This window comes from Polistes dominula, unplaced genomic scaffold (assembly GCF_049000335.1).
Source record: "Polistes dominula isolate Pdom_NZ unplaced genomic scaffold, Pdom_raw_medaka contig_26, whole genome shotgun sequence".
Classification (NCBI taxonomy): Eukaryota; Metazoa; Arthropoda; class Insecta; order Hymenoptera; family Vespidae; genus Polistes; species Polistes dominula.
The window spans coordinates 3,467,141-3,494,704 of record NW_028300939.1 but is presented as its reverse complement, the minus strand read 5'-3'; the positions used below and the strand labels follow the sequence as shown (position 1 = coordinate 3,494,704).

Genomic DNA, 27,564 nt, shown 5'->3' with positions numbered 1-27,564 from the left:
AACAAATATACTTAGTTCTTCATAAGATAAAAAGTTAATAAAAATTTTTCTTTAATAGTTTAAAATCGAAGAACTTGTCGACATATTTTATTATATTCATTGTGATCAAAGTTGTTGAGATAAATAGGTAAGTTTTTTATTTTTTACTATTCTATACTATTCGCAACTGTGAAATTCACAAAAGATCAAATTTTCTAAATAAGTGTAACACCTGTAAATAAGGTAAAAGGACAAACGAACTAAATTTTCAATTTCAATTTATGTTTCGAATAAAACTAAAAGTTGGATCAGAAATTATTATGATGTTATATTGAATCAAACACTAAATAGGCCATAGAATATGAGGATAGCTTCAGTCATTAGAAATATTCATTGACATGTTTATTTTGAAACGTTACCTAAAAAATCTATTAATTCTATAGAATAATTATTTTGTTAGAATAAATATACTTATTATATTTACGTTTGTTACTATAGGAATATTATTTAAAAAGAAAAAAAGCTGAATTTTTCATTTATTTAAAAACGAACTACTTAGAACAATAATTAGAATTAAAAGCATCTATTTCAATCACTTATAAATAATTAATTATCTTCAAGATCTGTCTGTCATCGATAATTACTATAAAGTGAAATTTTTTTACTTTATTTGTATTTAATATTTTTTATTATTATACGAGAATTCAAAAAATGGCATCATTAAGCGGACAAACGTATCAAGAGGAACTACTTCCGATGGTAGAAGAGCCAATTTATTATAATCAACGAGGTGAAATTGCTACATTTTTTTCGGGAAAGAAAATTTTTATAACAGGAGGCTTAGGATTTATAGGACGGCTTATAGTAGAAAAACTTTTAAGGTAAACATTTTTCCTATATGTTCTCGTTATCAATTAAATTAGTATATTCGTTATAAGATTCCCATCATAAATTTTAAATAAATTAGGATTGTATGTACAATCGGATAGTTGTTGTTAGTACTTTTATTTACCTTGAGATTCATATGCTTTGAAACAAATAAGAAAAAATATTTCTTGAATTTAATGTCTATAAATTATTTTAACTTTTGTACCTAAGGAATGCAAGATTACTTGACAGGAAAATAAGCCTGGAGCTTTTTTCATAAAAAAAATAAATTATTTTCTTGGCAAAAAAAAAAAATTAGAAAAAATATTAAATTCAGCAGACAATATCTATCTAATAGTACCTGTATTTAAAGATAACAATGATTATTCTTTATTTTTCTCTTTTTCTTCTTCTCTCTTTACTTTTATATTTAAACATTGACACAATAATGTTTTGTTTTATAAGAAATATTTTTCCGCTAAAAACTTGTACTATAAATGCCATTGCTGCGGTTTGCAGATGTTGTCCAGAAATAACAACGATTTATTTACTGGTTAGGGCAAAGAAACAAAAGGATCCGCAAACTCGATTTAAAGAGTATTTCAATGATGTTGTGAGTAAAGTTACATATTTTGTACTTATTATTATAGGAATAAAAGATGTCACCGATATTACAATTTATATTTATATCTTTAGATTTTTGATAGATTGAAGAGAGAGCAAAAAGATGTTGAAAAGAAAATTATTTTGATTGAAGGAGACACGAGTCTATTAAATTTAGGATTGTCAGGGAAGGACCGCGATCGCATTATAGATACTGATTTAATTTTTCATAGTGCAGCATCCGTACGTTTTCTGGACAATATTCGTAATATAGTTAATACAAATATTAGAGGAACAAGAGATCTTCTCTTGCTTGCACAAGAAATGACAAGCTTAAAGGTATTTTTTTCATAGTTAAATCATTCGTATAAAAATGCGTATTTTTAGACACATTTCCCGACTAGATCATTTTATTTTTATATAGACGAGAGTTAAATTAAAAACAATTGTTCTAATTTCATAATGATTTTGTTCTTTAGGCCTTTATTTATGTTTCAACAGCTTACTCGCACTGTGTTTACAATAAAATCGAAGAAAAATTGTATAAGCCACCTATGAAGACAGATGATATAATTCGATTGACAGAGATTTTGACCGAAGACCAATTAGATTTAATCACCCCAAAGTAATAACACATGAAACCTATTTCATTCCTTTAAAGATAAGTCGATAAGCATATTCGTTTGTTTTACAGGCTACTGGGTAAGTGGCCTAACAGTTACGCATTTTCAAAGGCAATCTGTGAAGATACAGTACGACAATATGCTAATAAAATACCAACTGGCATTGTTCGGCCATCCGTGGTTGTATCAACAGAAAAGGAACCAATTGCTGGCTGGATAAACAATTTCAATGGATTTACAGGTGTTGTTCTTGGTAGCTCGAAAGGTGTTTTACGAACAATGTATTGTGATAAAGACCTAATTTGCGATTTAATTCCTGCTGATTATGTAGTCAACAACATTATTGCTGCAGCATGGGATGTTGCACAAGAACGGTAATTTGTATCTCCTTTTTTAATTTACTACTACATTACTTAACTTACTTACATTAAATAAGTTACAACTTTTTTTGCAGATCTATATCACAGAGTGTTAATCTTTCCAGCAGTGATAATAAGTACTTACCTGTTGACGATGAGATTCCAGTTTATAATTGTGTTTCCTCCGTTCAAAGACCAGTTACTTATGATACTATGATGAATAATGTAAAGTTTGAGGCATTTCAAATCCCGTCGAAAAAAGTGCTTTGGTACGGCTCATTATGGCTTAGCAAGAACTATTATTTCTATATCTTTTTGACAATCTTTTTGCACTGGATACCTGCAATAATAGTGGACTCTTTGCTATATCTCAGTGGAAAAAAGCCAATGTAATTTATAATGATATTTAGAATTACAAGCTATTTATTATCCGTCGAAGAAATAGAACATTAATAATAGAATGGCATATTTTTTTTCAGACTGCTTAATATCTACAGAAAAATAGAGAAGTTTAAACATGTAATAAGTTTCTTTACAATGAATGAATGGGAATTTACAAACGATAATGTCTTGAAGATATGGGACAAATTATCTATTGTTGATAAAAGTAACTTCTTCTTTAATGTTGCTGATATTGATTGGAAGTGTTTTACTATTACTTACATCAGGGGATTGCGAGTATTTATAGGTAAAGACCCGATGGATACGGTTGATGAATCGAGACCTTATATTAGAAGGTAAATGTTTTATTATCTTTTTTTATAACAAATATTATCTTTATCCTATGTATAATTAATTATCCTTTTATTGTTTATTGTTTCCAGGTTGACAATAGCTCATTATACGTTGAAGTGGTTTAGTTATTTTTTGATTCTTTGGATTTTGTATTCTTTATTATATTTTATTTTTACTTACATGTTTTATTTTTGACAATCTGTGAAAAACGACAACAAAATGATCTTTTCATAATATATATCATATAGAGTAGGCTAATTGTTTGTTTAGAATATAAGTAATTTTCCTTATAGGTTTGAAATATTTTTGCAATTAGATTTATTGACTTCATTGTTCAATGAGAAGATGTTTACACGTTAAAACTATTAGCAATTATATAGAATTTGGGATCTGTTTTTATAGTTCAAATAATATCTGATGATTATAAGTGGAATAATAAAATGTTTAACGTTTACTTAGAAAGATTAGGAACGTAGAAAAAAAGGAAATAAAAAAATAAATATTTATTCATCGGTCCACTCTTATGAAGAATACAGTTACTACAAATAGTTCCTTATAATAAGAAATTCCTTAACTTCTAATATTTATATAACCAATTACGTCTTAGGCACTACGCGCCACTATAATGATTTTCGCGGATGACATCTTTTAAAATATATCGTACTCCTATTTGTAATATTAATTATTAAAATAAATTTTTAAAGTTAGAGTATATGTGATATATTTTAAAGAAAAAATATTATTCTACCAATAAATACTTTATTTTAATATAGTTTCGTAGAGAACGGCATTGTCTGTTGAACCCTTTTGTACAAAAAAACAGCTCCGCGCAAAGTTCAGCAGTGCTTAAAAAATTAAAATAATGCGAATAATATGTAATTACGAATGCTGCATCGATAATATGTTTATATATTTAATAGAAAATCTTTACATGTACAATTCTTTAAAAATAGTTTAAATGGATCATTTATTTTGAATGTGGTTTAAGTCTATTTAAAAAAAAAAAGAGATATCACATAATTTATGCTTAATTTTTTGTAAACTTTTTATGTGGATAACTAGTTAATATTTAACTTCTTAAAAAGTGCCTATGTTTTGTACAATTTAAAATTGATCGGTAAAAGAAATTGAGTAATCATTGATATGATAATCTTTAATTATCTCGAAACACGAGAAAGTAGACTTAACCACTTTCAAAACGATCGGTCCAAATGTTTTAATTAAAGTAAAAAAGCTATGACTGCCCATGTATTTGATAGACATTCAATTATCGATTGTGAATAACTAATTATATGTGACAAAAAAATGATGTCCGAAAGTTAGAAGTATTTCAATAAACTTTTTATATGAATTTGTTAACTATTCGTCATTAAGTATGAAATGTCTGATTTAAGACTGAAAGTTTAGTTTATTATATCTCTGGCAGAAAATAATATAATTAATCAAAATATGCACCTAAACTATCAATACAACGTTGCCTTTTTAACGATAGCGATTAATACCTCTAGCGAAAAAATCTGGAGAGCAGCTGGTGATAAAATCGCAAAAGGCATTTTCCACCGCATGTTAGGAATTAAATATGTTTCCTTGTAAAGAATTGTCAAAACCTCGGTAAAAATGGTAGTTGGTCTTCGCGAGATCTGGCGAGTACAGTAGGTGACAAAGTGTTTCTAGGTCCAGTGCCTGTAGTTTAAGTAACGTCGATCTTGCAACGTGTGGTTTTTAATTATTTGTGAATGAATGAATAAGAAATTTTGTTGAAATCGTGTAATAGTCGTAGACAACTATTGATATCTGTTTGAAAACATATTGAAAAATACATTTGATTTACTAAAAGTATTATTTGAGAAAATCAACATTAATTTTCCAAATTGTTGCTGTGTTAAGTATCAAATAATTGAACATTTTTTAAATGCTCGTTAGTATTGCGTGAAAAATTATTATGAGAACTGCAAACGTCATACCAAATTTTGGAGATCTGCGACTATGAAATGAAGAGTTTTAAACATTTAATTTATGCATTTACTGCACATATATTATGCATTATTAATAATGATGTTAATTTTATTATTTATAATTTTATAATATTTTTATAACGGAACAAATGATTAAATAAATATAGATATATTCATATAATGATACAAATTTATTTTATTTCAAATGTACAATTCTGACTACTCACTTATGATATGTGCAGTTCATTACTTATTTTTTTTTTTAAACATATACAACTTTTTCCATGTTTATTTAGTTTCATGATTATGAAACATTGTATTTGCTTTAATATTCTGAAGCTGCTGAATACGATTTATATTCTTTTAAAATTGCATTCATTCTTTCTATTTGAGCCCTCATAGATTTTCATATAGATAGATTTTCAGCAAGCAAAGACATAATGGTCTCTTCGTAAACAGATTTTATTCCACTTTCATACTTATAAAAAAGATACAATTATTATTTTTAAATTTACAATTATTGTACATATTTATATAACATAAACATAAAAAAATTAATGTTTCAAAATAAGAATAAAATACCATTTGTCTTTTAGCAAAAGTCCTTCATATAGATCGCTGAAAAATTCAGAGCCTCACATGCAGGGGAGAAAAAAATAAAATCTTTTTGTATCTACACCGAACAATTGGTAGCAATGCTTATATATAATAGAAATATATTGCGGCTTCTACGTAAAAGAGAGTAAAAAAATTTTGCATACTTTTTCTATTAGATGGTGAAACACATTTATCCCGTCAATAATATTTAGTATTAAAACGTTATTTTATAGATAGTAGAAGAGGTCATAAAAGTATTTTACCTTTTTGTAATGCTAGAAAACGATCGTAATAAACTAACCGTTTCGATTTCTATTGAAAATGTAAAAGAATGTCAAAACTTTCATTCCCGGGTAACGTTTCAATTTCTCTCATCAGTACATACAAATATTTAGTGTCACATTGTATGTTTACGATGAACTCCAAAACTACTCAACCGATTTTACTGAAATTTTTTCATTTCGTATGATTTTTTCCACCTTAAAATATAGTATAGTTTTTATCGCGATTTTTTAAATATTTTTTATTACTAATTTGTGAATTTATTATTTAGAAGATGTCTAGATCTCCATGTTCTGTAAATATTCAATAGATTACACTGTATTACAATTCAATTATTTCATTTTATTCGGAACATACGTTTTTTCATATTTATATACGATATAACTAATTGTACTGTTACCTCCTAGAGGACAAGTTTGTTTAAGTAGCGCCTGTTTATGGTCACTCTGTTTTCATCGAGTTTAACCGGGACCAGGCTTGTTCGTTTTCTCAATTTAAATAGTGATAAAAGACGACAGAGTAGGTAGGTTAAAGAGGTTAATTGAAGAATGTTCGGTTTGAGGGAGAGTTATTGATAGCTGTAGCTCTGATTAACAATGTTATTTAATGAAAATAAATGGTTGTGACTTACAACCATTACAACTTGTCGTACAATAATGCCTTGGTCTCAAGATGCCTAGGAGGCTTGGACTGCTTAATTCTAGTCGAAGGTTGAACAACACAATGATTCGACAAGACAATTACAAGTATAAACCAGTTAATGAATTAATTAGATTCAGAATTGAGTTGACTCGAATGGAAAATGAGTAAGTTAATACTTAGGCAGTAGTAGAGAAAGAACACTGGTAATGAACAAGTGATCGTAGAACAATTAACACTGAATAGAACTATAATAAGTAAATAATAAGTATAGCATTAATAGGTCGTAAGTAACTGTGACAAGATAGTAAGTGCCGCGGGGGCAATGTCATCTGGGTTATATAGCCCCAAAAGGTCCTTCGTGGAAAGGGGTAACTTTTGTACCCCTACACTTTAATTTTAGCTGGCTAGCTTAAGCTTCCTATGGATTTTTGTTCTAGAATATTTTAGGAGTAGATTTCCGATAGGCCTACGTGACTTTGTCAGGCATTTGGTTGCAAGGGTTAGGAACGAAGTAGGCGGTCCGGGACCTATTGTTTAAAATTTATTCTATTTATTCAGTTGCTCGTCAGTAGGGTTAATCTCTGAGATTTTTGAAAGAATACTGTTCCCTGTAGTATGATTTCTGTCTTATCTCTAAGTTCCATATGGCTAAGCATTGGCGGAGGTTCCCATTGTTACGGTCACGTAATTAGGTGCGAAGGATGCAAACATTTTAGTCCGTAAACAAACGATAGGTTATAGGATAGGTTTTTACATTTATACTTGTAATTATTAAATGAGTAAATTAAACTTACACTTATAGAAAACTACTAAAAAAAAAAAAAAAAAAAAAAAAAACAATTAAATATAAATATCACAATAAAAACTAAAAGTATGCCAAACTTAAACTAACCAGAGCCGTTATTGATACATACTAAAGATAAACATAGCTGCGCGATTCAAAGGAAGCTGTCCCCCACATTTTCAGCCTAGCAATGTACATGGCGCGTCCCTCCTAAAGTGTCTCTACAGGACCTCGCCCCCCGCCCTTCGCGTGACGCTGCGTGTTCCTAAGTTCTATTTTGACAAAGTTACAGAGGTAAGCGCCATTACCCAGTGAGCGCTATTACCCCTGCTTCCCTTACTCTACTGGGTGGTAAAAAAATCTTGTTATATTTTAATAATATATACTACTGTCCCCCCCCTTCTCAACAAGATGACAAATACTTTAACTAGCACAGTTTTTTTTTTCTTTTGGTTGTATGAGAGTCTTACACATCGATTTGTATTTACTTGCCATTGTGTTGACTATTCAGTGATCAGAAACAAGTAAATAAGGCCGGCGTTCGGGGTTTAAATGTCTCTTAGGTCGCCGGCTGACAATGTGTTAATTAAAATGTGTTTGGAAGCACAGACATTCAAGGTTATCGTGTTCTTGTATATTTCGTTTATTTATAATACTTTCTATCAATTGAACATGAATTATCTTTACGTGAGTTATGGATCTAATCTGCTTATTGATTTTAGAAGACATAAAAATACAGTTTATATAAAGTAGGGCTTAAATATTGTTAACTGTCAAGTGATAATATAGTAAATAAAAAAAATTAAATTTAAGGGTACACGTCACCTTAGAGGGTAAAAAAAGAAGGATCTTTTTTTGTGAATTTTTTATGTAGCCTGTTTAATTAATATCAACACAAAGTTTTTGTATATGAAAGTTATATATCTGAATTATATTTATAAATTTTTGTGTGTAAAAATATGATAAATTGTGTTGTCTGTGGTCACTCTTCCAAGAGTCCAAAAAAAAGGTGATTTGAGGTGGCCCTCACTGGCAAAAATTGGTTCATTTAAAAAAAAAAAAAAATACCGAGCGTTTACTTTCAATTGAGATGTTTGCTCAGGGAATGAGCAGAAGGAAATTTTGATTTTTTGATTTTTTTTTTTTTTTAAAGTAGACTTTTTACGAAAAAATTGACTTTTTTTTTGCAAAAAAATCGTCCATTTAAAAAAAAAAATTTGCATTTTTTCAAAAAAACCTTTCGCTCATTCACTAGATACGTGTATCTAGCATTACTGTACAAATTTTGATAAAGATCGGCCGAATATTCTGGACATAGCAAAGGCAACCGATTTAAAAACGCGAATAGGAGAAATAAACGGACAAAGTTAAGATAACTTTTGCATTCATATTTACATTGATTCATCGATTCCAGGGCCATAAGAGGTACCCTCACTGCATCAGCAACCTCTGCAGAAGTGACTTTCGATTGCCGTCGAGATTTTCTCGCCTCTTTCGTATTTTCTTGAGTGGGCTTGTATACCTGTATAGACAGCTGCTCGTATACCCATCCTGACCGCGCTACAACGCGCTTCGCTTAAACTAGTACAGTTTCGTAAATAATGCACGGATATTTACGAAAATTTGAGAGATTATTTTTGAAATAATATTCTTTCAGAAAATCGAAAAAAAAATTTGATTTTATGGGTGACGTGTACCCTTAAAACATATCAGAGGAATTTCATAAGACGACAAGTATCCTTATGACAGTCCGTGCTTGTTAATAAATAAAAAAATTAACGGGTATCATAAAAGTTATAGAGATAGTAGAAGGAATGGATTTAAGGAAGGGGTAGATTATAAGAAAGGACGGCAGTCTATTCAGTCTTCGACAGTCTAACAGAAGTTTTACTTCAGTTTAGGTCTTGTGATAACTTTCTAACAGATGTGCTCGTGTATATTTTCTTTAGAAATATTTATATGATTATTATTTCGAATTATTTCACAATATTTTTGTTAATCTAATGAACTATCAAAAGAGACACTTTTCAAAAAAAGAAATAATAGATATTTTCTAACTAGTATTTTATCAGGGTAAAAAAAAATACAACGAAAGTAACTAGAATAGTGAACATTTACACAGTGAAAATGGCACGTTCAGGGTTTCTATTGCTCGTGTATTTTGTAGTATTTATTTTGTTTTTTAATTATTCTTTGGCAAATGAAACGAAATCATGGAGGACACATACATTGCCAGTTTATGCAATGCTAACAATTTTGAAATGATGTTGACCAGCATTTTTTATGGAGTTTAAGAGGTAAGTAAACGTTGTTGTAATACAGGGTGATTTTTAAAACGGTAGCGGAAAAAACCTTTTTTTATAAGTAACAATAAAAAACAATCACAGAGGAAAAGTTATATGGCACAACAAATGTCAACTTTCTATAACCCTACTTTTTATGAAAATGCATTGATGCACCGGCTAGATGCACTTGCACTTTTTTTTTAAATGGAAATTTATATTTCTTTTTTTACACTGTTCGATTCCTTTTTTTATTCTGCGTTAAAAAGTATTTAGTGGAGGTCATCGAAATGTCAATAGTTTACGAGATATTTGAAGTTATATAAGGAACGTATAACAATGTATTGTTCCAATATCAATTCAAATCAATTAAATAATATAATGAAAAATGTAAAAAAGCGCAATAAAATGTGAGCATCTAATTGTTTAGAATGAAATGGAAAAACATTCGAACATTTATTGTAATAAAATACATTACTGATATAAAACTTCGAATATCTCGTAAACTATTGACATATCAATGACCTTCATTATATACTTTTTAACGCATAATAAAAAAAGGAATCGAACAGTGTAGAAAAAAATATAAAGTTTCATTTAAAGAAAAAAGTGAAAAAGTAAATTACGCAATTTTGCGAGGTTCGATGACGCAATTTTCGTAAGAGAAGATAAGTGAAAGGCAAATATATTTACAAAAAATTGCGATCTTTTATAAGATTCAAAGGTGCAATTTCTAGTGAAATTTTATGAGAAAATGAATATATACATTTAACTTATTTTATGACGTAATATGATAATAATTTGTGTAAAGAAAAAACAAATATTATTATATTTTATTTTTAATTTACTTAATTTATAATTTACTTACTTAAAATACTTTAATTTAATATAATACTACCATATTTAATGAAGTCAAATTTATATTTACTTAAAATTTCAGAGAGTTAAAATACGGCTCAAAACAAAATAAAATCTCTTATTTTTCATTTTATTTACGTCAAATTTCAGTATAGTTTATTTGAGTATTGTATATTACGTGAATTATCTACAAATTTGTAATTTAAATATATATGAAAATTTAATTTTATAAAAGAAGTAAATAGCGTTAATTTTCAACAATTTTTAGGATTACTTTCATTATTGTAAATTATTATATCTATTAATGTTAATTTAATCAAGCGATAACTATTGCAGAATATTTTTCTGTACCCTGTATTTTGCTAACACTAATAAATTTTACGTTTTCCGCAAACGTGAGCAAGCAATAAATAGTTTCTCAAGAGGTAAACATAAATTTTCTAGATCTAAGCCGGGAATGTTAAACCATAAAACTTATTTATAGTCATCGGTAGAGGCGAATGAATTGGGAATAAAAACCTGTATTACTAAATTCTGATAATCAATGAAAATATTACAATAAAATTAAAAACCTCTTAGTATTAAAATCATTTTTCTCACTTGATAAACTTTTAATGAAAGAGGGCACATCAACAAAAAAATCGATTTTATTTTTCGATTTTCTGAAAGAATATTATTTCAAAAATATTTCTTCAAATTTTGGTGAAGATCCGCCTATTTTTTCCGAAACTGTAGTAGTTTAAACGGAGCGCGCCGTAAGCGCTCCAAGTAAGTGTCCAAAACTTTAAACGTTAATTTCTCCTATTCGCGTTTTTAAAACGGTTGCTTTCGCTGCGTCCAGACCATTTATCCAATCCTTACCAAATTTTGTACAGTAATACTAGATACACGTATCTAGGGAATGAAGGAAAGTATTTTTCGAAAAAATGCAAATTTTTTTTTCTTTTTACAAGAAGTCGGCGATTTTTCTGCAATAATGTCAATTTTTTCGTAAAAGGTCGACTATTCTGAAAAAAATTAAAAAATCAAAATTTCCTTTCGTTCATTCCCTGCGCCAACATCTCTACTAAAGGATAACACTCGGTTTTTATGTTTCTGATGAATCAATTTTTGCCAGTGAGGGCAACCGAAAATCACCTTTTTTTTTTTGGATTCTTAGAAAATTGGCCACAGACAACACAATTTACAATATTTATACACACAAAAAATTGTGAATATAGTTCAGATATATAACTTACATATACCACAAATTTGTATTGATATTAATAAAATTGGCTGCAAAAAAATTCACAAAAAACCGTTTTTTTTCCCTCGAAGGTGACGTGTCCCCTTCAAACAATGTCTATTTGCGGTTTGGACAAAGAAACACAATGTTACTCTAATTTAAGATGTATTAAAATTAGAGTTTAAATTTTATGTTGTCTTACGATTATTTTTAATTCAATATAAAAACGAAAAATTAAAAAATTACATTAACAGTTTACGAAAATTAACTGAAAAGTGTTCCTATACAAGTCAATTAGATGAAAGATTAGGCAAACAATTTCTTAACGGAATGCGCGACGATGAAATAAAAACAAGTTTAAAGAAATTTCGTGGCTTATCGTTCGATGAAACTGTAGAATATGCCATTGAACTAACTAAATTTAAAGAAACATCTTCTTATCTACATCCAGCACTTTCGATGATTAATACTTACAATCAAGAGAATAAAGGCCTATTTTATGATTGGTTAAATAAATTTGAATATGTTGCAAAGGTTATTGAGACATCAAACACTGAAAAGCTTAAATTTTTCAATAACATGGTAGATAACGATGTTCATTCTGTTGTTCGAGAGTATTTTCCTAATGTCAACTTTGCTTCATATGACAACATAACACTTCATTATTTTCGTCATTTAGATTCAGCTCCAGAATTAGATTTACACGAAAGTCGTTTCAAGCTTCGTAAACAATATAAACAGGAACCGATACGAGACTTTGCTTTTAGCTTATGTGTAATACTTGATGAGTGCTATTATTATCATCATGTGAAGAGTCGGCATGAAACATTACGCGAATAATTCCGTGATGGAATCTATGACGATAGAATAAAAACTTATATAGATAAATACCCTAACCTACAACTCTATAAAATGGTAGCGATTGCAGATATATATTCAAGTTAATTACGTTTTTTAGAAGATGAATAAATTTAACTACAAGTACTTATACAATAAATAAATAAAAACTGATAAGTAGATTGCAATTCTGCAAAATTTTTGGTCTTTTACACTTTACGTAAATAATTATATAATGAAAAATATCTTATTATTATAAGATCCTTTATCTTTTTACATTAGTTATATTTTTCTATGAACTATTTAAGAACAAAAATGATGAGTATAATTGTTACACATTCAAAGATAAAAAAAAATGACATAAGCCAAATGACAGGTTTCTTATTTTTACACAATAATTCTGCAAGTTACTGAAAAAGTTTAAACTACAAATTTTGCATTAAACACAATTATGAAAATATAGTTATATTTAAAAGATGAAAATTTATTTGTGTAAATAAACTTTTGTAAAAATGAAAAATTGACGAAAAATGATAATCGTTATTTAGACGTATATTGTTGTTTATTTAAATTTTGTACTAAATAATTACGCCAATTATTTTTGATATGTATGTGATGAGTGTGTAGACGAGTGAAATAAATTTTAATACGTACATATATTACTAATCACTTTAGATTAATGTATTAACTTGTTTGCGGATCATAAATATTTCATAATAAAAATATTACCTATAACTTTGTAAGTTATAAATGTTTTCATATCAAAAATGTAAATTATACTCATTATATTGTAGCAAAGATTTTTTTATTCCGCACAATAGTAATTTAGGACTCAAGAAAACATATATACAGCAGCAACTCGTACTGGACGTATTCGCGGAGCGCGCCTCTGTTCAGTGACAATACTTTGACGAATTGGACAACGGAAGCGAAAGGGTTAAATCTTGAACGTCCACAATAGCCACATGCATAAAACCTTTGCCTTCGATTGATTAAGCAATTTCTAATATGCCACGAATTTTATTTTGTGACGATTAACACACGTTTTCTATTTTAACTGAAGAGAGCGATATCGTCTTCCAACATACATTTAACGTGGATGTTTTCAGTTCACAACAGCGTGAGACACTTTTGTTTTCAAACCATGCTGATGAAAAGAAATACTCTCCACAACACTGTATCTTTAAGACGATAATCTTCTTCGCAGCTGTAAAAGTACAGTATTGTAAAAAGGTTTTTGAAAGAAAATCGTTTTACAGGATGTCATGTTGTAGGAGGGTTCCCGATATTATGAATCGTGTTATAGCGATATCGTGTTAGGAGAAACCGTGGTGTTGAAGAGATACCTGTAAATCATATTTATACAGTAAAATACGGTGGTGGGAATGTTAAGATAAAAATAATGTTACCCGAAAGTTTAGCATGAAACGATGCCAATTGTGTGACGTATAATAAAAAAATTATGAGATAAAACAGAAATTTAGTCGAACTATGGTAGAGAAAACGATGTAAATAATTTTATTTACCTGTCGGTTATTATTTATAGATTTGTCGATAAGTTAAATACCTACTACTAACCCAATCGACTAGTATGTAAAATAGGAGCTTACTTTTTTAAAAGGATAGGAAAGTAAAAAATCCATTTATTGCGTAATAATGTGAAAACTTTAGAATTAGTGTGATCTTAAAAAATAAAACGCGCTGATGTAGTGGAGGAAAGAACCGGCCTTAATACTACGTAAGAAGAGAAAAGATACAAACATATTATTATTTATAAATCATAATAATTTATAAAAATTATTGATTTGCAAAACATTTTTTAAACTGTTTTATCAGTTACTTTCTTCGTATTTATTATAAAAATCGCGCCAGTATGAAGGCAATCCTCCAGACACACTTTGAAAATGTTGTTTACAAGGGTCATTAATCAGGGCTAAATTTTTCTCTGCCCAAAAAATAGGCAACCCGTCGTACATATGTACGCGTATAAACAGTTTTGACTTCAAAATAATTCTCTCAAAGTAGATTGCGCCAGCAACAAACATTTTAAAAGTGTGTCTGGGTGTTGCCAACGAACAGGCGCGCATTTTAATAATTACATTAATAATTCTAAATTAAAAGTATAAATATTTTAATAATTTTATATATTTAATTATACTCGAAACTTGTTTATTTGAAGGTTTCACTTTTAACTTGTGTGATATGCAAACACATGATTTTTTTATTAAATCTTCATTTTGTTAAAAATAAACTTACAAGAATAAATAAAACACGAAAATTTCACTGTTTTCACAACGATGAAATACTCTACTCTATAAAGAATAATCAGTAGTCGTTGTAAGCAATGAATTATGTCGTACATGAAAGGGGGAAAAATATTATTATAATTAGTTGACATTAAGAGCTCGAAAGTTTATTGTCGCAGATACCAGATCCCGCTATTGTTTCCGTCCCTGAGCGCGATCCTTCAATTCGCGCTCCTCATACCCTATTTCTTTCAGGTTCCTTCTAATATTATCCTCCAATCTACGTCTCGATCTACCTAGTGGTCTTTTCCCATTTGGTATACCGACCAATATTTTATGCCCCGTTTGACCTTCGCCTTTCAGAAAATTTTTTTGCACTAGATACCTGTAATTATATTGGACTCCTTATTATATTTCAGGGGAAGAAAGCTGATGTATCCTATGACGATATTTAGATATATTATTTGCCGATAAAAAGAAACGTTATTAAATTTTTTCAGATTGCTTAACACCTACCTAAAAATAGAAAAAATTATACATTTGTTTAAAACAGATTCGCGTTAGCATAACATACAGTACGAGCGACCGTTTTATTGTCGTTTTTCACAGATTATGAAAAAAAAAAAATCATGTGTGCAGATCACACGTGTTAGAAGTGAAACCTTCAAAAATCTAAGTTTCAAGAGAATGAGACGAATGGACAGTTTTAAGAGTAAAATAATTGTAGGATTTATTTATTATAATATTATTACTATATATATAATAAAGGTCACCGGTATAGTCTCTGGGTGGAATAGCTAATAAAAAGTACACTTTTCCCTATTCAAACAATAAAAATGGAATGCTGAATGCGATAGTTATGAATAAACACTAAAAAAAAATTTTTAAATAGAAAAGAAATGACACGTTTAGTAAAATAAAAACAGACCACGCACCTTCTTTCTTTATTTCGACCGTCGGTTCGTTTGGACCTTATACTTTGGTCGCATACCTACGTGTTATCTCTGTTTATTCCTTCTACCCTTCTATCGCTCCTACCTACAAACATTTCGAGTATCAAAAGAATACGTGTCCACGCTTTGTAGTATGCAGCCGCACACAAACGCACACATATAGAACCAGAAGCGATAACTACGAAGCATAGCATAAAGAGGAGACCGAGAATAGGAAAAACTGTATAGCCATATTCCGTCTCTCTCTCGCAGGCTACATCCTATATGTTTGTCTCTTTTTCTCTCGTTATTTAGTATAGCAGCCGTTACATAGCTGCGTTTCTGTTTATTTACTTTTTAGATAACTCCCATTCTAAAGAAGTTTTCACTTCAAAAAAATCTAAAACAAAGCCAATTAAGTTAATAACGTTTCTTTCTATAGGCGAATAATAAATCTAAATATCGTCATACAATATATCGGCTCTTTTCTGCGGAGATATAATAAGGAGTCTACTATAATTACAGGTATTCAGTACAAAAAAATTTTCAGAAAAATATCGAAATAATAGTTTTTGTTCAATAATAAGCAGCAGTACCAAATTGTTTTTTTCCATGGAATATCAAATCCGTTAGTTCTTAGATAATTCTGCATAGTACCCCAAGTAACTGGTCTTTGAACACAGGAAACAGCATTATAAACTGGAATTTCTTCATCTACAGGTAAATATTTATTACTTCTGCTGGAAAGATTAACACTCTGTAACCAGAATCTACAAAAAAAACTTCTAACTTATTTATTGTAAATGATATTTTAAAAGATTAAGTAAATGTTGATATCAAAGATTATTCAAAAAAGAAGATAAAAATTATCGTTTCTCTGCAATGTCCCATGCTGCAGCAATAATGTTGTTGACAACATAATCAGCAGGAATTATATAGCAAATTAAGTTTTCATTACAATACAGTGTTCGTAAAACACCTTTAAAGCTACCAAAAGTAAAACCTGTAAGTCCTTACAAATTGTTTACTCAACCAGCAATGGGTTCTTTTTTCGTTGCGACAACAATAGATGGCCAAACAATGCAAGTTGGAATTCCATTAGAATATTGCCGTACTGTATCTTCACAGATTGCCTTTGAAAATGCGTAAGTGTTAGGCCACTTACCCAGTAGACTGTAAAACAAACGAATATGCTTATCGACTTATCTTTAAAAGAAAGCAATAGGTTTCATGTTTTATTACTTTGGGGTGATTAAATCTAATTGGTCTTCGGTCAAAATCTCTGTCAATCTAATTATGTCTTCTGTTTTCATAGATAGCTTCTAAAATTTTTCTTCGATTTTATTGTGTACACGTTGCGAGTATGCCGTTGAAACATAAAAAAAAGCCTAAAGAAAAAAATTATTATTATAGAATAAGAAAAATTTATTTTTCAAATTAAACTAATACGCATTTTATACGGATGATTTTACTAGAAAAAAATACCTTTAAGCTTGACATCTCTTGTGCTAGCAAGAGAAGATCCCTTGTTCCTCTAATATTTGTAATAATTATAAGACGAATTTTTTCCAGAAAACGTACTGATGCTGCACTGTGAAAAATTACATCGGTATCTTTAATGCGATCGCGGTCCTTCTCTGACAATCCTAAATTTAATAGACTCGTGTCTCCTTCAATTACAATAATCTTCTTTTCAACATCTTTTTGCTCTCTCTTTAACCTATCAAAAATCTGAAGATTTAAATATAAATTGTAATATTCGTGACATCTTTTATTACGATAATAATAAATACAAAATGTGTAACTTTACTCACAACATCATTGAAATACTCTTTAAATCGAGTCTGCGGATCCTTCTGTTTCTTTGCCCTTACCAGCAAATAAATCGTTGTTATTTCTGGACAACATCTGTAAATGGCAGCAATGACACTTATAGTAAAAGTTTTTAGCGGAAAGAATAATTTCTTATAAAATAAAACATTATTGTGTCAACGTTTATATATAGAAGTAAAAAGAGAATTAGAAAAAAAAAGAATAATTATCATTATCTTCAAAGACGGATACTATTAGATAGATATTGTCTGCTAAATTTAATTTTTCTAGCAATTAAATCTGTAAAAAAAAAAAATAATTATCTTGTTGCATGAAAAAAACTATATGCTATTTTGCTTATTCAGGAAGCTTACATTGCTGTTATTCAAAAGTTAAAATTTTTTAATAGACTTTAGTCTCAAAGAATATTTTCTTTTTTATTTATTTCTCACAATATGAATCTCAAGGAGAATGAAACTTCTAACAAAAACTCTCCAATTGTACATACTTTCCAAATTTAGTAAAAATTTATGATTTAAACCTTATAACGAAAGTACAAATTTGATTATTTTATCTCAAAAGTTTTTCCATTCTAAGCCTTTCTAGAACTCCTAAGCCTCCTGTTATAATAATTTTTTTTTTCTAGAAAAAAATGTAGCAATTTCACCTGGTTGATTATAATAATTCGGTTCTTCTATCATTGAAAAAAGTTCCTCTTTATACGTTTGGCCGTTTTATTTATGCCATATTTTGTGTGTATTCTTTTATAATAAAAAAATACATTACATACAAATAAAGTAAGAAATATTAAATTTTTAAGATCAGTATATATTTATAAGTGTTTGAAATATATGGTATTGATACTAATTATAGGTACAAAATGTTTGATTTTGGATTGCTGAAAAAAATTCAAGTCTATTTTATATAAAAATCATACATTATTCTAAAAAATATTATAATGAACTATTTAAATTTATTTTTAAAAAATTTTTATCATGTAGAATTTAAAATTTTTTAAACTGATGCGTAATATATGGTAGCAATTAATATTTGCAATAATTGAGACCACTTTAATAATCTATGACTTATATATTATCTCATTCATTGAAAGCTCCTAATAATTTGTTACTAAGCCATATCAATTTTATTCACAAAATTAATTAGACTTATGATTTTAATTTGACTGACACTTCATCTTGAATGTTTAAATACACTAATTACACTCTATCATATAATTTGGCCATTTGTGATCTTTACAGTTGGATACGGTGTAGAATGTTAAAAAATTAAAAACTTACCTTATAATACTGTTACGTCCTAGAGGACGAAGTTAGTTAAGTAGTAATAGTAATGCCTGTTTATGGTCACTCTGCTTTCACCGAGTTTAACCGGGACCAGGCTGGTTCGTTTCTCGTTTAAAACAGTGATATAGTCTGGCAAAAAGCGTACGATAAGAGGGAGGATTGAGGAAGGTTTTGAAGCAAGGGAGAAGATTAGTGGACCGCAGCTCTGATTTAATAACAATTTAATGATAAATAAATGATTGGTGACTTACAGTATTCAGTACAGTTGCTGGTTGCTTTCGAGATTGCACAGGAGGCTTGGGCTGGTTTCTTTCCAAAGGGGTCGAGACACTCAAGGACTCAAAGTTAATTATTTATTATAACTGATCGATCAAATAATATTTAAATATTGTATAGCTGATAGCTAGTAGTAACGTTCGAAACATAAATTGAAGTCAAACTATAAGTTAAATTATAAGTATTTAAATGACTGGAACTATAAGTGACTATTGAGAACTATAAGTTAAAACTACCGAAAATGAAAACGTAAGTGTGAACTAGAAAACTGGAAAAATGTAAGTGCGTCTGGGGGCGATGGACTCTGGCTTTTATAGCCCCCGAAAGTCCTTCGTGGGAGGAGTAGCTCTGGTACCCCCACTCTTAGTCCTAGCTGGCCCAAGAGTCCCGGGCATCCTCGTTCGAGAAAATTCTCTTGTCCTCATGGACTACCAATACATTTACATATCTAATATTTTTTACATATTCCATACATATAATCTCGTAGCTTAATACTCATGCGTTTACATCCTTCCTATACTCATTATACGTCCTTGGACAATTATTCTCAATTACATCTTGTTAATACTTAATCAATCATCAATTCGCTATTCTCGAACATTAACATTTCATTATCCTTTAACTAGCTACATACGCCAAGTATGTAGCTAGTTAAAGGATATTATTACCGGTTAACCTTAAATGATGCTCTAACCGCGCGCTCTCCGCCCTATATCTCGAAAACAATTCAACGTATAAAAAAAATTTTGAAACAAAAGTTGTAGGGAATTTATTCCTCTACAATATTGATAAGTAATACAGATAGCAAAAAACCCATAGAATACGAGATATTTGCAAAAAATGTGCAATAAATCGATTTTTTTTACCTTTAACCTTAGATTTTAATAGTAGCGTACTCCCTACAATATGGTTTGGTGAAAACTTTTAGAATGTCGATCGCCCTCCTGGTATCTGGTTCCGTGCTTTCAATATTAGTAACGCATGTTGTAATAGATTGTCAAGATTAGTTATTCAGATTAAAAAATATCGTTAAATAGAAAAACGCTTAGAATTTCTAGGCGACTCAAGTGAAACTTCTTAAGATTTGTATGTGTTACGAGTTTTGATATTGAATTATTAGATAATAGATTTTTTTTTCTTTTTTACAGATTAGTACAATACTTGAAAACTAAAATTATAAGAACTATCTATTGTGGGGTTCATTGAGAGAGAAATATATAACTGATGATGATAATAATATAGTTTATTTTATCGCCAATTATAATGATGCGATGTTCAGCAGTATTAACAAGAGGTTTACAAAAAAGTGGCATGATTACAAAAATACAGAATACAAAAGAGTTATGAATATAAGACGGACTGACTGACAAATAAACTGATAAACTAACTGATAAAATACGCAAACGAATATAACAGACTGAAAGTATAATTATTAAGCTAAGAACTAAGGACTAATACTGACAGATATGCAGACTGATACAGATTAAGAACTGATAGACTAAGGAACTGCTTTCTTACTTTCTTTCACATATTTATATCATAAATGAGTAACACCCCTTTGGAAAGGGGAGGAGATTTTGAATACTATCGATCAATACCAGAAGGATCCTCCCTCCCATAGTGAACCAATGGGTACATCTCTCGTTTTTAATAAAGATCGTAGTGAAATCATGCATAACGGAACTTCGTTTTTTTTTTAAAAACGGAATATCGTTTCCCCCCATTGTCCGAGTGGAGTGACCTTTCACAAAGGTCGATAGCGTATTCAAACAGGAAATAAAATGAAGAAGAAACTACATATTAATTTTATCGCCTAAAATATGTAAATACGTTTTAAATGTTTATTTCATATATAAATACATTTACGTATTTTTACAAGTCATTTGAATAAAAGAACGAAGTTTCTTTTATTTATTTCGAAAAAAACGAATTGTCAGAAGAAAAAAAGAGAATATTAATTAAACATGTAAACTATTATAATTTTGTACAGTCACATTCGCAAAGCATTATTTTTGTTACAAAGTTTACAATTAAATTTAGAAATATCACGCTACAGTTATATTATGCGTCCGGTGGATGATCAACTGGTACAAAAGTACATTTATTAAAAATGGTAGTTGTTTACAAGTCAAGATCACGACAGTAATTAATATTTCAATGATTTGTTTAATTCAGATTCTTATATCGATGTCCAATAAAAAGTCGGTGGTCGTTGAATGTTGAGATAAGCGATGTCGTATACCACGATCAATACCGATTAAAGTCTCACCGCGAGGTGGTTTCTGTAATTCCTGATCCACAGTCAAAGATTCTACATTTACATTTAATTTTCACAAAAATCCATTTTATTATATATATATAAAAAAAAAAATTATGCGCAGATCACATGTGTTCGAAGTGAAACCTTAAAAAAAATAAGTTTCTAGAGAATCAGATGAATGCACAGAATCAAGAATAAAATGATTGGAGGAATTATTTATTATAATATTGTTACCATATATATCAAAGGGCTCCGGTACGATCTTGCTATGGGGGTAGCTAATAAAAACGATTAATATCCAAATGGTATCAATTAAGATAGAATGCTGAATGAGATATCAATTGATAGAAATACATCTACATAAATAGTTCTCGACACTTATAATAATTACCCAGTTTTTCTTATCTATGGATAACATATTAGACCCTATGGAAAAATTTTTTATAAAAATCTTTAATTAAAATAAGAGATTAATACCATCTTCAAGTGACAATCCAACGTCAAAGACTGCAAATGGAAAAAGAAAGAAGCCAAGTAATTTTGTTGTAATTTACCTGAATAATAATCTTTATTATCAAAAACATTATCTCGTGAATAGTAGTTTATGTTTACCTATCTAGCACAGATTTACCAATCCTATCAATAATTACAATAAAAAAAGACACGTTTAAAATAACGATCTCGCCACAAATAACATCAGTTTCATTTAAATTGACATAAGTATTATCTTTAGTTGTGTGTTTTCCATTTTTTTTGTTAAAAAGCTAATATAAGATTTGTAGTCAACTATTTCAAAAAAATTCATAAACTAATTTTACAAAATATTAAATTATATTTTCATTTTTTGGAAACATATTATAAATTTGGGACTACTGTACGCTTTCTAAATTGCTAGTTTTCTTCGAGAGTGTACCGTAGTCAAAAAAGTAATAGTATACGATAAAGCATTGCTATTAGACGGTGTAAAATTTAGAATAATTCAATTAGCATGTACTTATAAAACGAACATTCTTACGATGACTATGTTGATTTCTGTTGTATTGTATGCAAATTGATAATATTAAGCGTGTACATTGTACAATAGTGTGGTTATCTTTATATAAATGCAAAGACCGACTAGCTAATATTACTCAATCATTAATTAGAGTTGAACTAGGTTACTTGGAAAAAGTTCAATAGTCATTTCTATCAAGAGGTCATTTTTAATACTTAGTTTATTATAATCTTTTTTAATATCTAACAAACATATTTTGTTCTTCATAGGATAAAAAGTTATTAAAAGTTTTTGTTTTATAGTTTAAAATCGGAAAACTTGTCGTCATATTTTATTATATTTATTGTGATAAAAGTTGTTGAGATAAATAGGTAAGTTTTTTATTATTTACTATTCTATACTATTCCCAACTGTTAAATTTACAAAAGATCAAATTTTCTAAATAAGTGTAATACCTATAAATAAGGAAAAAAGACAAACGAACTAAATTTTCAATTATTTTTATGTTTCGAATAAAACTAAAAGCTGGATCAGAAATTATTTTGATGTTATATTGAATGAAACACTAAAAAGGCCATAGAATATGAGAATAGCTTCAGTCATTAGAAATATTCATTGACATGTTTATTTTGAAACGTTATTTAAAAAAACTATTAATTCTATTGAATAATTATTTTGTTAGAATAAATATACTTATTTTATTTACGTTTGTTACTATAGGAATATTATTTAAAAAGAATAAAAACTGAATTTTTCATGTATTTAAAAACGAACATATATTAGAACCATAGTTAGAACCATAATTAGAAATAAAAGCATTTATTTCAATCACTTATAAATAATTACTTATCTTCAATATTTGTCTGTCATCGATAATTACTATAAAGTGAAATATTTCTTACTTTATTTGTATGTAATATTTTGTTTTTATTATAAAAGAATTCAAAAAATGGCATCATTAAGCGGACAAACGTATCAAGAAGAAATATTATCAATGGTAGAAGAGCCGAATTATTACAATCAACGAGGAGAAATTGCTACATTTTTTTCTGGAAAGAAAATTTTTATAACAGGAGGCTTAGGATTTATAGGACGGCTTATAATGGAAAAACTTTTAAGGTAAATATTTTCCTCCTATGTTTTTGTTCTCGATTCAATTAGTACATTCGTTATAAGCTGCCGATCATAAATTTTAAATAAATTAGGATAGTATGTACAATCGGATAGTTTTTTTTAGTGGTTTTTTTCTCCTTTAGATTTAAATGGTTTAAAACAAATAAGAAAAAATATTTCTTGAATTTAAAGTCTATAAATAATTGTGACTTTTGTACCTAAGGATTGTTAGATTACTTGATAGGAAAATAAGCCTGGAGCTTTTGTCATAAAAAAAAAAAAATTATTTTCTTAGCAATAAAAAAATGTTAGAAAAAATATTAAATTCAGCAGACAGTATCTATGAAATAATATCTGTTTTAAAAGATAACGATGATTATTCTTTATATTTCTTTTCTTCTACTTCTCTCTTTACTTCTATATCTAAACATTGACACCACAATGTTTTGTTTTATAAGAAATAATTTTCCGCTAAAAACTTGTACTATAAATGCAGTTGCTGCGGTTTGCAGATGTTGTCCAGAAATAACAACGATTTATCTGCTGGTAAGAGCAAAGAAACAGAAGGATCCGCAGACTCGATTTAAAGAATATTTCAATGATTTTGTGAGTAAAGCTACATATTTTGTATTTATTATAATTGGAATAAACGATGTCACCAGTATTACAGTTTATATTTAAATCATTAGATTTTTGATAGATTAAAGAGAGAGCAAAAAGATGTTGAAAAGAAGATTATTGTGATTGAAGGAGACACGAGTCTATTGAATTTAGGATTGTCAGAGAAGGACCGCGATCGCATTAAAGATACCGATGTAATTTTTCACAGTGCAGCATCAGTACGTTTTCTGGACAATATTCGTAATATAGTTAATACAAATATTAGAGGAACAAGAGATCTTCTTTTGCTTGCACAAGAAATGACAAGCTTAAAGGTATTTTTTTCCTAGTTAAATCATCCGTATAAAAATGCGTATGTTTAAGCACAATTCCCGACTAGATCAATTTATTTATATATAAAATTTAGTTTAATTTTCAACATAGATTGTTCTAATTTTATAATAATTTTGTTCTTTAGGCCTTTGTTTATGTTTCAACGGCCTACTCGCACTGTGTTTACAGTAAAATCGAAGAAAAATTGTATAAGCCACCTATGAAGACAGATGATATAATTAGATTGATAGAGATTTTGACCGAAGACCAATTAGATTTAATCACCCCAAAGTAATAACACATGAAACCTATTTCATTCCTTTAAAGATAAGTCGATAAACATATTCGTTTGTTTTACAGGCTACTGGGTAAGTGGCCTAACACCTACGCTTTTTCAAAGGCAATCTGTGAAGATACAGTAAGACAATATGCTAATGGAATACCAACTGGCATTGTTCGGCCATCCGTGGTTGTATCAACAGAAAAGGAACCAATTGCTGGCTGGATAAACAATTTGAATGGAATTACAGGTGCTGCTTTTGGTTCTGCGAAAGGTATTTTACGAGCCCTGTATTGTGATAAAGACCTAATTTGCGATATAATTCCTGCCGATTATGTTGTCAACAACATTATTGCTGCAGCATGGGACGTTGCACAAAAACGGTAATTTGTATCTCCTTTTTCAGTTTATTACTAAAATAAACTTTTAGTAAAACTCTTAAAATATCATTTACATTAAGTAAGTTAGAACTTCTTTTGTATATCCATATCACAGATTGTTAACTTTTCCAGCAGAGATAACAAATACTTACCTGTTGACAATGAGATTCCAGTTTATAATTCTGTTTCCTCCGTTCAAAGACCAGTTACTTGGGATACTTTGATGAATAATATAAGCACAGAAAGATTTCAAATCCCGTCGAAAAAAGTGCTTTGGTACGGCTCAGAATGGTATATCAAGAACTATTATTTCTATATCTTTATGACAATCTTTTTGCACTGGATACCAGCAATAATAGTGGACTCTTTTTTATATCTAAGAGGAAAAAAGCCAATGTAATTTATTATGATTTTTAGGTTAACAAGCTATTTATTATCCGTCGATGTAATAGAGCATAAATAAATAATTGGCATTTTTTTCAGACTGCTTAATGTCTACAGAAAAATAGAAAAGGTTAAACATGTAATAAGTTTCTTTTCCATGAATGAATGGGAATTTACAAACGATAATGTCTTGAAGTTATGGGACAAATTATCTATTGTTGATAAAAGTAACTTCTTCTTTAATGTTGCTGATATTGATTGGAACTGTTTTTCTATTACTTACATCAGGGGATTGCGAGTATTTTTATTTAAGGACCCAATGGATACGGTTGATGATTCGAGACCTTATTTTAGAAGGTAAATGTTTTATTATCTTTTTTTTATAACAAATATTATCTTTATCCTATGTATAATTAATTATCCTTTTATTGTTTATCGTTTCCAGGTTGACAATAGCTCATTATACGTTGAAGTGGTTTAGTTATTTTTTTATTCTTTGGATTTTGTATTCTTTATTATATTTTATTTTTACTTACATGTTTTATTTTTGACAATCTGTGAAAAACGACAACAAAATGATCTTTTCATAATGATTATCAGATAGAGTAGGCTAATTGTTTGTTTAGAATATAAGTAATTTTCCTTATAGGTTTGAAATATTTTTGCAATTAGATTTATTGACTTCATTGTTCAATGCGAAGATTTCTACACGTTAAAACTATTAGCAATTATATAGAAGTTGGGATCTGTTTTTATAGTTCAAATAATATCTGATGATTATAAGTGGAATAATAAAATGTTTAACGTTTACTTAGAAAGATTAAGAACGTAGAAAAAAAGGAAATAAAAAAATAAATATTTATTCATCGGTCCACTCTTATGAAGAATACAGTTACTACAAATAGTTCCTTATAATAAGAAATTCCTTAACTCCTAATATTTATATAACCAATTACGTCTTAGGCACTACGCGCCACTATAATGATTTTCGCGGATGACATCTTTTAAAATATATCGTACTCCTATTTGTAATATTAATTATTAAAATAAATTTTTAAAGTTAGAGTATATGTGATATATTTTAAAGAAAAAATATTATTGAATCATTAAATACTTTATTTTAATATAGTTTCGTAGAGAACGGAATTGTCTGTTGAACCCTTCCGTACAAAAAAACAGCTTCGCGCAAAATTCAGCAGTGCTTAAAAAATTAAAATAATGCGAATAATATGTAATTACGAATGCTGCATCGATAATATGTTTATATATTTAATAGAAAATTTAGTCGTAGACAACTATTGATATCTGTTTGAAAACATATTGAAAAATACATTTGATTTAATAAAAGTATTATTTGACAAAATCAACATTAACTTTCCAAATCGTTGCGTTTTTAAGGGATTATAAGAGTTTAGAATTTTCAAAAAATCGATTTTTTTTGCATTTTCAGAATGTACATATATTTATGTACATTCTCTAAAAATTTGAAGCTAATCCGATAAATATTTTCAGGGATATAGCCGAATTTGTAAGGCCACGTCAGAGTGTAAAGTCGTGCGTTCAGTACCAAATTTTTCGTGGTACCAAATTTCCAGTACCAAATCTTTTGTAGATAATAAACCTAATATTTGTTATTTTTTATAATATTTAATTTCTGTGAAACTGATCCTGCTATAAACCTATGAAATAAAATATCATGAAATACGATAGGCAGCAGAGATAAGATATTATTTTCCTAAATATTAAGTATTTGTTGCGATAAGTAATTATGTGAAATGTAACTCTTGTGACGGAAAAATAAAATTGGAAAATGATTCTCCCAGTGGACTTGGTTTTGCAATCGTGCAGTGTGTGATAAGTGTGAAAATCATGTTAATGGTGTAGTTGGCAGCAAGCGCTAGCAACGGACACATTATCTTCTTACACCTATGATTATCCAACTTTACCAGCTGATGTTGCTAAAGCTATATATCCAATTTATGAAGACCTTGGCAACGTAAAATTATTGAAAAGGTGTGTTGG

General features: G+C 28.9%; 2 protein-coding genes across 5 annotated transcripts; both read left to right on the top strand.

Annotated features, from left to right (window-relative positions):
• LOC107073550 (fatty acyl-CoA reductase wat-like) lies at positions 1 to 3,811 on the top strand. The gene is made up of 9 exons (XM_089171647.1): positions 1 to 127; positions 681 to 860; positions 1,366 to 1,459; positions 1,543 to 1,788; positions 1,929 to 2,074; positions 2,144 to 2,446; positions 2,527 to 2,820; positions 2,911 to 3,168; positions 3,256 to 3,811. The coding sequence occupies exons 2-9, from the start codon at positions 691 to 693 to the stop codon at positions 3,359 to 3,361; spliced, it is 1,617 nt and encodes a 538-aa protein (XP_089027773.1). The 5' UTR covers positions 1 to 127; positions 681 to 690; the 3' UTR covers positions 3,362 to 3,811.
• LOC107071487 (fatty acyl-CoA reductase wat-like) lies at positions 55 to 27,214 on the top strand. 4 transcript variants are annotated; one of them, XM_089171653.1, is made up of 10 exons: positions 22,600 to 22,653; positions 22,755 to 22,823; positions 23,392 to 23,571; positions 24,078 to 24,171; positions 24,255 to 24,500; positions 24,644 to 24,789; positions 24,859 to 25,161; positions 25,291 to 25,554; positions 25,642 to 25,899; positions 25,988 to 27,214. In XM_089171653.1, exons 3-10 carry the CDS (start codon positions 23,402 to 23,404, stop codon positions 26,091 to 26,093), a joined length of 1,587 nt encoding a protein of 528 aa, XP_089027779.1. In that variant the 5' UTR covers positions 22,600 to 22,653; positions 22,755 to 22,823; positions 23,392 to 23,401; the 3' UTR covers positions 26,094 to 27,214. The 4 variants fall into 4 exon arrangements, with proteins under 4 accessions (XP_089027780.1, XP_089027779.1, XP_089027781.1 ...); XM_089171654.1 differs by lacking the exons at positions 22,600 to 22,653; positions 22,755 to 22,823 and adding an exon at positions 55 to 127; XM_089171655.1 differs by having other exon boundaries at positions 22,611 to 22,823; positions 25,294 to 25,554.
• Positions 27,215 to 27,564: the final 350 nt, after the last annotated feature.